Below are 14,151 nucleotides of genomic sequence, written 5' to 3'. Positions count from 1 at the left end.
CCTGCGTGGTAAAGGTAGTTTCCCTCAGGCAGGGCATCCCAGACCCTTCCTTAAAAACTATCCTGCCTTCAACCTAACACCTCAACGTTTTGGGGCACTGTCAGTTTTGTGGACTTAAGTATGTTTGGTGGACACATTTGCCTCCAAACAGTTTGCCCCTCCCTCTCCCACACCGTACATTTTAGATCTCCTTGAGAGAGCATGCGCAGTTGCTTGTGAGATATTGTGCTTACTTATTAGGGGGGGGATTAGAGCCCACCCACTGCTTACCATTGGTTGACTTACTTTAATTTCTCAGTTCTCTTTGGTAAGAGGGAAGGATACAAATCCTCTTTGTATATTTGACCCTACCTTGGAGCATGGCCTAAGTACTGCTTCCTGTGCCCGGTGTACTTCCAATGCTCACCGCTTCCAGAGGTACTTTTAACTTTCAGCCCTTTGCTCCTTTTCGATTTGTTGTTTGCCCTACTACCCACCCTCCTCCTGCGTTGCTGCTTGTCTGGTCCACACCACCCCTCCCGTTGTTACTTGCACCCACTTGTCCTGCTAAAGAAAAGAAAAGAAAAAAAAAAAAGTGTCCAAAGGCAGGCCAATGGGTTCCGAGATGCAACAAAGACACACATTGTGCTGCACACCCCGCTCTGCAATGACATGTTGCTGCCGTCTTCATGAGGGGTCAACATGGCGAAGTTCAGATGCAACAGTTAAAATTTTTTGCTGTGTGCGAAGGCAAAGAATAATCCCATAATAAGAAAACAGATGATTGCACCTGCGTTCAGCAATGGCTGGTGTCCGAGCTTTTCTTTGTTAAATTTCAGCCGTGCTGCACAGCAGCCACGCTGATGTTAAGAATCTTCCTCTCTCGGATGAAACGATCCAAGTAGTCGAAGTCTCCCAACAGACAGATTAAAACTTACCTTACAGAACCAGTGACGGTTAGTATAGGGAAATTTTCTGAAATGCACAGATTCGTAGCTTGTGACACTAGTCCTGTGAACTTGTTAGGTAGAGACTTATTGTGCAAGATAAATTGCACTATATTTTGTACTTGGATGGAATAGCCTTTGAAACACCAGATGATGATGTGTTGTATAAAATGACATTGGCAAATAGAGAGAAGGAGGTTACAGGAACCTATGCTGTATTCAACCCTGATGAACTACCAAAAGAATTGAAACAATCAGTAAAGGCAGAAGTTTGGGACTTCACAGGAGAAGATGTAGATTGATGAGGAATGTAGATCCAGTAAAGATAAATGTAAAAGAAGGAGTAAGTATCCAAATGTCCTACAATATAAATTGACTCCTGAAATAATCAAAGGAGTTACTCCTGTGATTGAGAAAATGATAAAACAAGGAATTTGAGAAATAATGGAGTAGCCCATGTAATTCACCAATAATGGGACTGAAAAAGCCTAGTGGGAAGTTCAGAATAGTGCAAGATCTGAGAAAGATAAACAAAATTGTTGTACCATGTTGTCCCATTGTACCGAATCCATCTGTGATTTTATATCAGATCCCACATAACGCAGAATGGTACACAGTGATTGATTTGTGCCATGCTTTCTTTCCTATCCCATTGCACCATGACAGTCAGCAAATTTTTGCATTTCGTTTTGGCGAGCGTATTTTGGCGTGGTGCCGAATTCCACAGGGGTATACAGAAAGCACCTCAATATTTAATCAGCTATTGAAAAAGTCTTTGGAGAGTCTAGAAATGCCTGAAAATTCAGTACTAGTCCAGTATATCGATGACCTACTTGTGGCATCGAAAACTCGTGAAACTTGTGAGGTAGACAAGGTAGCTTTCCTGAATCATTTGGCAGATGGAGGATTAAAAGTGTCACCATCAAAATTACAATTTTGTAAGAAAGAAGTCCAATATTAAGGACAAAGCATGGAGAAAGGACACAGGAAAATAACCATAGATAGAATCAGGATCATAAAAAGAATGAGTCCACCAATGACCCAAAGAAAGTGAGAATGTTTCTGGGAATGGTTGGATATTGTCGTCAGTGGATAGGCAATTTCTCACCGACTGCAAAACCTTTGGTACGTCCGACAAGAAGTGATGCGAGAGATCCAATTGATTTGAACAAAGAGGAGTTGGCAGCATTAAAAAGTTGAGAGAAGGATTGTGTGAAGCGCCAGCATTAGGTATGCCTGACTATGATAAGGAGTTTGAGTTGTATTGCAGTGAGAAATGGATGTGCACTCTGTTCTAGTACAGAAGCATGGAAAACCGAGGAAACCAATTGCATATTTTTCATCCATGTTGGACCCAGTAGCTGTAGCCCTTCCTGGGTGTCTGAAAGCAGTAGCTGCTACATGTCGAAGTTTGGAACAGAGTGAAGGAATTGTGATGGGATATCCTGTGTAAGTGTTTGTACCTCATTATGTGGCGATTCTTTTAACAAGGAGTCGTACTCAGTATTTGACGCACAGCCGACTGACTAAGTATGAAAAGGTCATTTTGGGCGCAACAAATGTGAGCCTTGTGAGATGCGTGAATGTGAATCCTTCAACATTGTTGCCTGATGTAGAGCATGTGGAGGTAAGAGATGATCATGATTGTTTGGATGTACTTGATTTTTTTACAAAACCAAGACCCGACATAAAAGATGACCCTTTACCAGAAAGTGATTATGTCATGTTTGTTGATGGATCTTGTTTGAGAACAGATGGAGTGCTGAGTGCGGCATATGCGGTATGCACAGTTGCAGCTGTGATGGAAGCATCATATTTGAAAGGAGTAAGTTCGGCCCAAGTAGCTGAACTTATTGCCCTGACCAGAGCCTGTAAGATTGGGAAAAGTGTGAATGTGACTATGATAACCGATAGCCAGTACGGCTACAGGGTGGTCCATGATTTCGGCCAAATTTGGCTGCAAAGAGGTTTCCTGACCTCAAGTGGGAATCCCATTAAGAATGCTGAAGTGGTTGGAAAGTTGCTTGAGGCAACACAACTGCCTAGGCAATTGGCTGTGGTAAAATGTGCTGCTCATAGTCGCAGTGGTGATTATATTGCCACTGGAAATAAATTCGCCAATGACATGGCACAGGATTGTGCACGAAATAAGAATTCAATCAATCGGGCAAAGGAAAAAGAATAGATTTCTTGTTTCCCAATCTTTACTAACACTGTGGGAACATGGGATGAGGTAAGACAATTGCAGGAAGAAGCAGGAGAGGAAGAAGTAAAACAGTGGGTAAAAGCAGGATGTGCACCAAGAGAGAAAGATCATGTGTGGGTCTATCGAGATGGAAGACCAGTTATGCCTGATAACTGGTCTGCCATGGCACGGATGTATCATGAACAGGGACATATAGGGAGAGACGCCATGATTAGGTCTTTTAAACAGACTTGGTATAATGCCAAGTTTAGGCTTGTGGCAGAAAGAATTTGTCAAAGATGTCTAATTTGTCAGCAGTACAATCCCGGAAGAAAGATAGTGGTGAGTCTAGGAACAATAGGTCGAGAGGGAGGGCCTTTCACCAGAAAGGAAGTAGATTTCATTGAAATGCCTCCTTGTAACAGGTTGAGGTATGTTTTGGTGATGGTGTGCCTATTTTCCAGGTGGGTAGAGGCGTTCCCAACAAGAAGAAATGATGGAATGACAGTGGCAAAATTATTGTTGAGGGAATTAATACCTAGGTTTGGGTTCCCAGTAACAATTGAATCAGACAGAGGAGGACATTTTCATAATGAGATCATAAAATTGATTTGTGAAGCATTGAATGTACGACAAAAACTGCTTTGTGCCTACCAACCAGAGGCTTCTGGTGTAGTAGCATAAATGAATGGTACTATCAAAAACAGAATAGGGAAAATGTGTTTAGCCACAGGTATGAAATGGCCCGATGTCTTGCCTCTAGTGCTCATGACTATTAGATCAATACCAGACAGAACTACTGGTTTGAGTCCTCATGAAATCCTCATGGGACGCACAATGAGACATGCATTTATACCAGTCAACAAGCTGATGACAATAACGGATGACATGGTATTGGAATACTGTAAAAGCCTAGCTGACGCAGTTCATTCTGTGTTTCATCAGGTTGGAGCGGATGCCACCACTCTTGAAAAGAAGCCAGCTCATGATCTAAGCCCAGGAGACTGGGTAAGGATAAAAGTACACAGAAGAAGAAACTGTTTGGTTCCCAGGTGGGGAAAACCAAGGCAAGTCATCTTGACTACAACAACAGCTGTGAAGTGTGCTGGATTGAAGAACTGGATCCATGCAAGTCATACCTTGAGAATTCCAAATCCAGTTGACTGTAAAGAAAAGGAGTATTTTGACGAGTCAGAATTCAGTACTGAGTCAGATGACGGAGAGCCAAAAGATAAAGGAGAAAACTCTAAGGGGGGGGGGGGGGGGGGGGGGGGGGGGGGAGACAGATCCAAGGTTAACTTTGGTCCCCAGAAGTAACTCCCTGAGGAAAAAAAGATTACAGATTTCTGAATCCAGTTCAGAGACAGAACAAAGAGCCCATTCATCCCAGAAAGAACAAAGAAAAGGACAGTAGAGAGACAATAAAAGAAATCTGTGAGAAGGAAGTGCCTGTTGAAAGATTGAGAGAAATTCCACCTGAAACAACACCTTTAGATGGACAGGTGCCAGATACAGAGAGAGGGAAAGATTATTGCGGAAGACACCCCCGAGGAGGTGTAGGGAACTCCAACATTCAGTTAGAAGCAGGGACAAGTAGTCAGCAGGAAGATTGCGTGACGGAGATTCAAGGAGGGACAGAAGTAGGGAAAACAAAAGAGGAACTCGTTGAAGGTAAAAAGCAAGTCGAAACAGAGTCTGAGGAAAGCGAAGATGAAATACTAGAAGGCCGAGTTCTGAGGAAGAGAGCTTGGAGAACTGAAAAGAATGATAAAGGGAGTAAATTGAAGAGGGTGGCCAAAGAGGAGGTGTGAATTCACCAAGAGCTGAACAGGTGAATGAAGTAACGAGTCAGGAAAAATCGAAGGAAGAAGAACAGACAGTCAAAGATAACAAACGAACAAGAAAACCTAACCATAAGTATAAGTCACCGGAATAGACATATGTGGCCCTGCCTGAAGTGAAGGAAGAGGCGGATAGCCAAGGAAATCCAGAGGTGGTTGTACCGGAAGTGGTTGAGGAAGACGAAGAATCGGAAATCCTGAGAGTTATCTTGTCCGATATTGGAGAAGAAGCGGATATTCAGGACAACCTGTATGTTGAAAACGGAGGGAAAGTGAAAGATGACGAAATGCCAAACTGAAGGAGACAAGAAAATTACTGATGGGAAAATAATAAAATACTGAAAAAGACAAAAACTGGTAGAACCACGTAGGTGCTTAGAAGCCCTGGGTTAGAAACTAGTTGTGAAGTAGAAGAGGCCAAGTCAAAAGACACGGCTCATTTTAGAAAGATGGCAAACATAGAAAGTAGAAAAAGTAGATTACCTTCCTTAGAAGATGGTGCAAAATGTGTTGTACAGGATTATTAATGCTTCTTTGGAGTGTTCTCGCTCTACTAATTTCATTTAAAGTTACTGTTGATACATTAGAAGAACATAGTGCTAACATAACTAATATTGGGAAAGTTCAAAAGGTAGTTCCAACTAGAATAGATAAAAACTATTTACATAAAGACAGGTCAATAACAGATTTTTCTAACAACGTGTTTTCAAAATTGTTGTGAGAATATGTAAAAACAATGGACGGAAGGGATTGCTACGTATGTATGCAATTACCTGCATCTGTATCTGAAGCAGTGACTTATCACCTTCCTGTAACATATGGAACAACATGTAGTGTAATAGCTAGTAAATTATTCAGATGTAGATACTATATTTTCACAAATACCAGCAATTAACAAACTAAACAAGGTAAAACCTGCAAAGGTATTAGGTGAATTTTTCTTAGAAACAAATTAACTAACGTTAGAATATATATTTAGAAATAACCGGACTTGTAGTTTAAAGAAAGAGGAGAAAACATTTTTGGATATGGTTGAAGAAGAGATTGAAAATGCAAAGGAAGCTTTCAGAAGGGAAAGTGGAGAAAACAGTTTGGGATGTAGAAACGGAGAAACATTTAAGAGGGGAAACAAGTCCAACTATGGCTTTAGATTGGCCTCAGAAAGGGAAATCGTGTACAAGAAGGAATCAGACGGCGTATGACAATTCTTTTCTAGGAAATTGTGAGTGCCATGATACATACCGAATCATGGGAGGATGGGGATTTAAAGGTGGAAGAGATCCAGTTTTTCCAGGACTGTATTTCATTTGTGGGAACAGGGCATATTATCGTTTGCCAGACCATTGGTATGGCACATGTTATGTTGGCCTGGGTTTTCCAAAGATTTTTCACATGGATAGAGGAGAAGATGGTGTACATAGTTTAGGTAGTTATTTAGCAAGTAGTAAGAGAGAATCTTGGACTGAAATCGTGGGTGACATTTTTGGAGCACTGATACCCGCTGTGGGAATATCTCTGAATGCAAACAATACTAGAAAGCTTTCAACAGTAGTGGATCGCTTGTTAACAAGCATCGCTGGAGGATTCTTATTGGTAAATACTGAAATGGTTGCCATGCACGCTATGGTAATGCAAAATCGACTTGCCCTTGATATTTTATTGGTATATGAAAAAACAGTCACAGTGGAACAATTTATCTTAATAAAAACACAAGTATGTGAATATACAGTTAGATTGAGTTATGACAACACCTTATTGAGATACACAAATGACCTCATTTAATCGTATTCAGTATAGAAAAGGGTCAATATTTCAACCTATTACATAGACAAATGCATGTCATAGTCATCATTTTCAATTACTAAGGGTGTAAGTGATGTGAAAAGTGCAACATAAATCGGGATAAGTGCAGACAAAGTGAAGGGGAAGGTCGTGTGTTTTAGAAACATCCAAAATTAATTTGAAGACCTAACCTGCCACTTAAATGGCAATGACACAAATGTAATAACATTAGCAAGAAAAGCAGTTGTACAGTCACTGTCAGTCTTGTGTATTGAACAAAGGGAAAAGTCGTCGACGTTTCGACCCCTAATCGAGCCAGCAATTAGGAAATCTTGGAAGCGGGGTCTTCTTCAGGACCAACGGGGGGTAGGGAAGAAGGACTTACACCTAGAAATAATGAGTAGTTTTAATATGGTGTGTCTCTGGGACCATTAATTGTCATGAGGTATAAATAAGATAATATTTACCAGCTACAGCAAGGAAAACTCATGCTGGGTTAATTGTGGAGTGGGCCCGACCGGCTCCTAAAACAAAGCAAAAAGACGGAAGGAGGGGAGATTGTACATCTGTATGAGGTCTCAATTAGGGCCAACTGGCCACAACAGAAATGGTGTATTACTCACCATTCAGTGTTGAACAACCGGTGCTATCGATGGCAATTCTTTTCGGTATGTGATGAATCACAAAGAGCAGTGGTTCAAAAGTAACCAACGCTAGGGAGGGTAAAGAAAATGAATTTCAGATACCGAAACCAAATATGGTACAAACATAAAAGGACCCACAAGGTGAAGGGAAGGATATATATGGCGGCAGTTTTAAGAAGGAGTCACCATCAAGGGACACCTAGGGTTACGTATAGACAGGGCTGCGAAGTTGGAAGGATATAAATCCACTAAATTTAAGAGAAACACCCAGCGTGTTATAGACTTAACACGTAACATGCCTCAGCCTCTGAAGGCCCGGACAATAAGTGTGAGGCAGGTGAAAATGAAAGGTTAAATTCGCAGCGTTTCACAAAATAAATATATATAAATATATATATAAAAAACCGCCTAACGGCTCTAAAGCATCGGGACTAATTAAGCTTTTTAACAACTAAACCCAACTAAGATGTGGCCACCAACGGAATAATGGCAATTGGAGAGGTGAAGAGAGGCAGCTTTTAGTCTCTTAACGGAGCACAAAGAGGGGAGAGAAAGTGAGATGCGCGGTGAATTTCAACCACTTGGTAAACGCGCGCTAGCTCCGCGGCATGACATACCTCCAAGGTAGCGTCGATAACATCTGACAGCTAACCCTGGGAAGTGTCAAGTTGCTCATTAAGTAACTGACGAAAGCAAGTACGTCAGCACGGGGCGCGTGAGGCGCCCATTGGACCAGGGCAGGGGGTGTGTCTGAAACAACGCAGCTGAAAGCTCAGACGCTGCAAAACTGAAAGTCTCAACCCGTGATCAGCAGACAGCGTTCAATGGCGTGCGAAGGACTCTTAAATGTGTCAATTGAAACTGCTGTGTAACAGCTTACAATCTAAGTTACCAGTTTGCAACATTGAGGCATGATATTATCACCAAGATAACAATATATGACAAGATATAATGTAGTAAAGGTGGTATTGAATTCAAGGGGCTAAAATATAGATACTCAAGATTAACCCATATTTTAGGCTAGGTGTTATTCAACAGTGATAATTGTGCATACGTAGCGTCAAGTTCGTTAAGGCCATTGTGGACAATACCACCTTTACTACATTATATCTTGTCATATATTGTTATCTTGGTGAGGGTGTGTTTTCTCTCAGCTTCAGAATGTAAGCTGCTTTTGCAGTCAGGTTGCATACATTTTTTAATAGGATATGTTAAGGCGTGCCTATTCACTGCTCTATGATTTGTTTTTCATATTCATGATTTCCAAGTTGACGTACGTTTAACTTAGTGTCTTATCTATTCTTTGCATTTAATGCACAACGTTGATAATATCATGCCTCAATGTTGCAAACTGGTAACTTAGATTGTAAGCTGTTACACAGCAGTTTCAATTGACACATTTAAGAGTCCTTCGCACGCCATTGAACGCTGTCTGCTGATCACGGGTTGAGACTTTCAGTTTTGCAGCGTCTGAGCTTTCAGCTGCGTTGTTTCAGACACACCCCCTGCCCTGGTCCAATGGGCGCCTCACGCGCCCCGTGCTGACGTACTTGCTTTCGTCAGTTACTTAATGAGCAACTTGACACTTCCCAGGGTTAGCTGTCAGATGTTATCGACGCTACCTTGGAGGTATGTCATGCCGCGGAGCTAGCGCGCGTTTACCAAGTGGTTGAAATTCACCGCGCATCTCACTTTCTCTCCCCTCTTTGTGCTCCGTTAAGAGACTAAAAGCTGCCTCTCTTCACCTCTCCAATTGCCATTATTCCGTTGGTGGCCACATCTTAGTTGGGTTTAGTTGTTAAAAAGCTTAATTAGTCCCGATGCTTTAGAGCCGTTAGGCGGTTTTTTATATATATATTTATATATATTTATTTTGTGAAACGCTGCGAATTTAACCTTTCATTTTCACCTGCCTCACACTTATTGTCCGGGCCTTCAGAGGCTGAGGCATGTTACGTGTTAAGTCTATAACACGCTGGGTGTTTCTCTTAAATTTAGTGGATTTATATCCTTCCAACTTCGCAGCCCTGTCTATACGTAACCCTAGGTGTCCCTTGATGGTGACTCCTTCTTAAAACTGCCGCCATATATATCCTTCCCTTCACCTTGTGGGTCCTTTTATGTTTGTACCATATTTGGTTTCGGTATCTGAAATTCATTTTCTTTACCCTCCCTAGCGTTGGTTACTTTTGAACCACTGCTCTTTGTGATTCATCACATACCGAAAAGAATTGCCATCGATAGCACCGGTTGTTCAACACTGAATGGTGAGTAATACACCATTTCTGTTGTGGCCAGTTGGCCCTAATTGAGACCTCATACAGATGTACAATCTCCCCTCCTTCCGTCTTTTTGCTTTGTTTTAGGAGCCGGTCGGGCCCACTCCACAATTAACCCAGCATGAGTTTTCCTTGCTGTAGCTGGTAAATATTATCTTATTTATACCTCATGACAATTAATGGTCCCAGAGACACACCATATTAAAACTACTCATTATTTCTAGGTGTAAGTCCTTCTTCCCTACCCCCCGTTGGTCCTGAAGAAGACCCCGCTTCCAAGATTTCCTAATTGCTGGCTCGATTAGGGGTCGAAACGTCGACGACTTTTCCCTTTGTTCAATACACAAGACTGACAGTGACTGTACAACTGCTTTTCTTGCTAATGTTATTACATTTGTGTCATTGCCATTTAAGTGGCAGGTTAGGTCTTCAAATTAATTTTGGATGTTTCTAAAACACACGACCTTCCCCTTCACTTTGTCTGCACTTATCCCGATTTATGTTGCACTTTTCACATCACTTACACCCTTAGTAATTGAAAATGATGACTATGACATGCATTTGTCTATGTAATAGGTTGAAATATTGACCCTTTTCTATACTGAATACGATTAAATGAGGTCATTTGTGTATCTCAATAAGGTGTTGTCATAACTCAATCTAACTGTATATTCACATACTTGTGTTTTTATTAAGATAAATTGTTCCACTGTGACTGTTTTTTCATATACCAATCTATACACCCGAGTCCAGTGGTCTATCGGGTTCACCCCATTGAAACATAAACACTTGATATTTTATTGGCAAAAGAGGGTGGAGTCTGTGGAATGCTGAAAGTTCAACATTGTTGTACTTACATTCCTGACAAAAGTAGAGATTTGAAAATTTATATTAAGAATATTACAGAATTGCATGACGAAATTGTATCACTGGAGGTTGATGGTGTTTGGGAGAAGATTAGTAAGATAATATCAGCTATTAAAGACTTTGTAGTAATACTTGGGGGTACATTTATAGGTAAGATATTATTTCCATTAACGTGTGATTATTTTAGTATTAATAATTAGACTAGGTTGTATTTGTTGTAGATAGAATAAAAAGAAAACAATAAAAAGAGAAACTTAAGGAGAAGGGATAAGAAACAAGAAAGAATTTGAAGAAATAGAACTAGAAGAATTAAAGGATAGCATGTATAAAAAAAACAGCAAAAAGAGAATAGGGGAAACTGAAATATGAACGAAACAAGAAATCAGTTCGAAATTTCCATAAAAGGTTTACAAAATGTTAATTAGTGTGGTGATGTAATCACCAAAGGGGAGGGGGGGGGGGGGGGGATTGCTGAAGCGGGTAGTACAACATTTTGCATACCCTCCCCATTCTGCATTTTTATATTAAAATGAATAATCAATTAATTGTAATATTATTAATTTGTTTGAAGTGATAACTCACAAACTATATTAACAAATGAATTACACGTGGGAATTGCACCTTGCATGGCTATATTAATTGTAAACTAACTTGAGTACGCATATTAATAGTAGCAAACTAGAATATCGCATGTTCTATGTTGCTTTGGTGATGTATTTGTGGTGTGTGCTCTATTTCGCAAGTATAAACCGCTCTGAGTGTTGCTTCTGCTAGATAAATACACACACATATGGGTATTAGCAAGGGGATAACATTTTATTAGCCATATCTAGGTTTTAATTAAGTTTTTGTGTTTCTTTTGATTAAAGTTGACCATTTCGGCCTACACAAGATGGCTGAACGAGATATTAAACGGTACTGCCCTGACAACATGAGGTTCTGGGTGAAGAGCGCAGGCGTCACCGTCAGCAGCAGTGGCCTGGACCTGACCCCGGGAGACCATATACCCTCAAAGGACGCTCCGGGAACCCATCCAAGACAAAGGACAATGCTTGATTTAAAAACCGGAACCAGCAAGTGCGATTAGCTCATTTTACGGACTATGTGAGAACTTCACCTCACAACCCCAAATTGACCAATCCGGACTCTCTAAACCCCGATCTTGATACATTTTGACATTATTTTCATTATAAAAGTAGGTAGGAAATTAGGACCGAAAACGCTCTTCTTTGACGAACTCTATTTCCTGACGGAGAGGACGGTGACACTGCTGGACAGCTGTTATCCTGAATCTTTGAAAGACTGAATTGGTGCCTAACTTTGCTGAATAAAATTCTTCTTTGACCGATTGACTTAGAGGAAGACTTTAGCCAGAATAGGTAAATATGATGCTCTGAAATGATGAGGATTTCTAATGTTTCTTGCAATATTTCTTAGATAAAGAATATTGGATTAATTGACAAATGTGTTGTCGATTATTTAAGAAGAGAGTTTAATGAGATTTAAAGACTAGATACACGACTGTGAATCTAAACCTTCAAACAACTAAATGATCCCTCTCCTTATGAGAGGGATATCTTAGGTCCGTGGTCAATGTGTTTTAGAGTAAGGTAAAGGTATTCCTCTCGTGTCAACGTTTGGAAGCATCTTTCCCTCAGAAAACAGATCAACGGAGTGCAAGTATATTGGTGTTATGGGCCCCACCAATGAATGTATATGAGTGAATTTGATGCGGAGGTAGTTGGTCTGTGCCAAAGGGGGAATTTGATGTCCCGCGCTGCATCACTATCACTGTGCTCTAACTAGGCACCGGAAAGCCACTGTTAACCAGATGATATTAGCCTCACCTGAGCTTTTAACTCGGGTTGTGTGCTCATTTACAATGTAGTTACCAGGACCGTGACTTCATCACGTAGGTCCACACTCAACTTCAGTAACATCAATTGACCAAAAAGCAGAATAACCCATAAGCATAAAAGAAAGTTTCTCAATGTGCTCAATGAATGTCAAGAGAGAGTTGTAGCAGGTCTCTTTGGTGTCCAATATGTTTACAGAGACAAGACTTTACTGGATTTTAATGGGGAGATTGGCCCTTGTGCAGCTATGCAGAGGATATCCCCGAGCAAGTACAAAAGAAAACACTTTTCCCCAATCCATGTCATTGGGCAATTAAAGCAGTAGCTCACTGCTCCAAATACACATTTTTGGTAGTTAAGCAAAATCCCCATACTGTACAGTCATACACTTCAATGGTGACAGAGCATAACCCACACTGTTTAGCAAATATGTTCAGCAGCACTGTACAAGCTGCATCAACGTGTATTTGGAAATCAGAGGAAAAACAAAAGAGCTGCATTTGCATAAATACAAGACCCGATAATTTCTCAGGCCAAAAAAGGGTGACAATTACGTATTTACCACTTACACTCCTATGTTCGCTTTCATTTGCTTATATGTACTTGCATAAGACAAACGGACATGCATGTGCACCAAGTTTAGGGGACACTCTTCAGGCCTCAGACGCAATAACCTCAAATTTTCTATCCATATATTAGTGACAGTGGTAAGCAGATAGAGGCCCATATATCTTCTGCCAGCCCTTGGGAGGGGAGGGGGTTCTCAGCACATTTAAGTGCCACGAATAAGTAATCACTCCCGGGTGCTCTAATGCATCTCAAAAGGGGAAGGAGGGTGATACAAAAGGCCCTGAGCTGCGCCCACATCGATTATATTGAGTAGCCAAAGAAGGTTCCGTTTTGTTTTTGAGCTTTAAGACCTAGTGCAGCAGAACGTCTTTCAAGGCACTTTTTTTTTAAGTTGGGTCATTACCTACGCTCCAGCAATTACGTTTACTTTAGAGGGTAAGATTAGTGCGCAATAGGCACAATGGCCTTAATACAACATCAGACATATATCCTTGACTTCACAGCAAAACGTGCATCAGCACTTTCGCTGCACTCTTCCAGGAAAATCATATTAGCGGTAGCAACATAAATGCATAGGAACACACCACCCCAGGAAAGGATGCAGGGCCGAGAACCCCGCCCACAATGGACATTCATAGATTCTCCTCTGCGGCAGCACGCACGACTGCAAGATGCAAGAACCTATGCATGCACAGAAGGTGCAGTTACACCTCGTGCCTAGCTCGTACTTCGCATTTCTCGGTTGAAGCATCATCACACTGTAACTTCCCTCACCTGAACTGCGACTCATGCGCTTCTCCCACCCAGACGGCAGCTTCTCATCGTCAGCCATCTTATTTGGCTATTGCCGTGAAGTACAAGTACCAACAACAAGGACCACGCCCAGCGCGCTGACGTCACCAAGTCGGGCAGAGCTACCCTCTGATTGGCTAAACGGGGAGAAAGAGGCTAGGTTCTTGAATCTAAGTCAGCTAGGTGAGAAAAAGCGGACTGTGACTCGTTCGTTTTTACAGTCCCGCCACCTAAGTCTAGCGCTCATTGGCTTATTTCCTGAACGTTGCACAGGCTTGTGATTGTACTTGGACACTTGTCCCTTGCCACGGACATTTTACAATGGCTCAATTTTTGTTTCGAGACTATGTAACAGACAATACAGTACTCCGGAAATAAAACAATATTTGATTCAATTAACATTTTTAGA

At 41.2% G+C, this 14,151-nt stretch overlaps 1 protein-coding gene across 1 annotated transcript in view; it reads right to left on the bottom strand.

Annotated features, from left to right (window-relative positions):
• PIN1 (peptidylprolyl cis/trans isomerase, NIMA-interacting 1) overlaps positions 1-13,881 on the bottom strand; it is a 40,033-nt gene extending 26,152 nt beyond the window's left edge. The window contains exon 1 of the mRNA XM_085654427.1: positions 13,725-13,881. Coding sequence (XP_085510553.1) covers positions 13,725-13,782 — 58 coding nt within the window. The 5' untranslated portion in view covers positions 13,783-13,881. The remainder of the gene's footprint in view (positions 1-13,724) is intronic.
• Between the last annotated feature and the right edge of the window lie 270 nt (positions 13,882-14,151).

This window comes from Triturus cristatus, chromosome 4_1 (assembly GCF_964204655.1).
Source record: "Triturus cristatus chromosome 4_1, aTriCri1.1, whole genome shotgun sequence".
In the NCBI taxonomy this organism is placed as follows: Eukaryota; Metazoa; Chordata; class Amphibia; order Caudata; family Salamandridae; genus Triturus; species Triturus cristatus.
The sequence above is the reverse complement of the archived record's forward strand: the minus strand, read 5'-3'. Positions and strand labels throughout refer to the sequence as shown.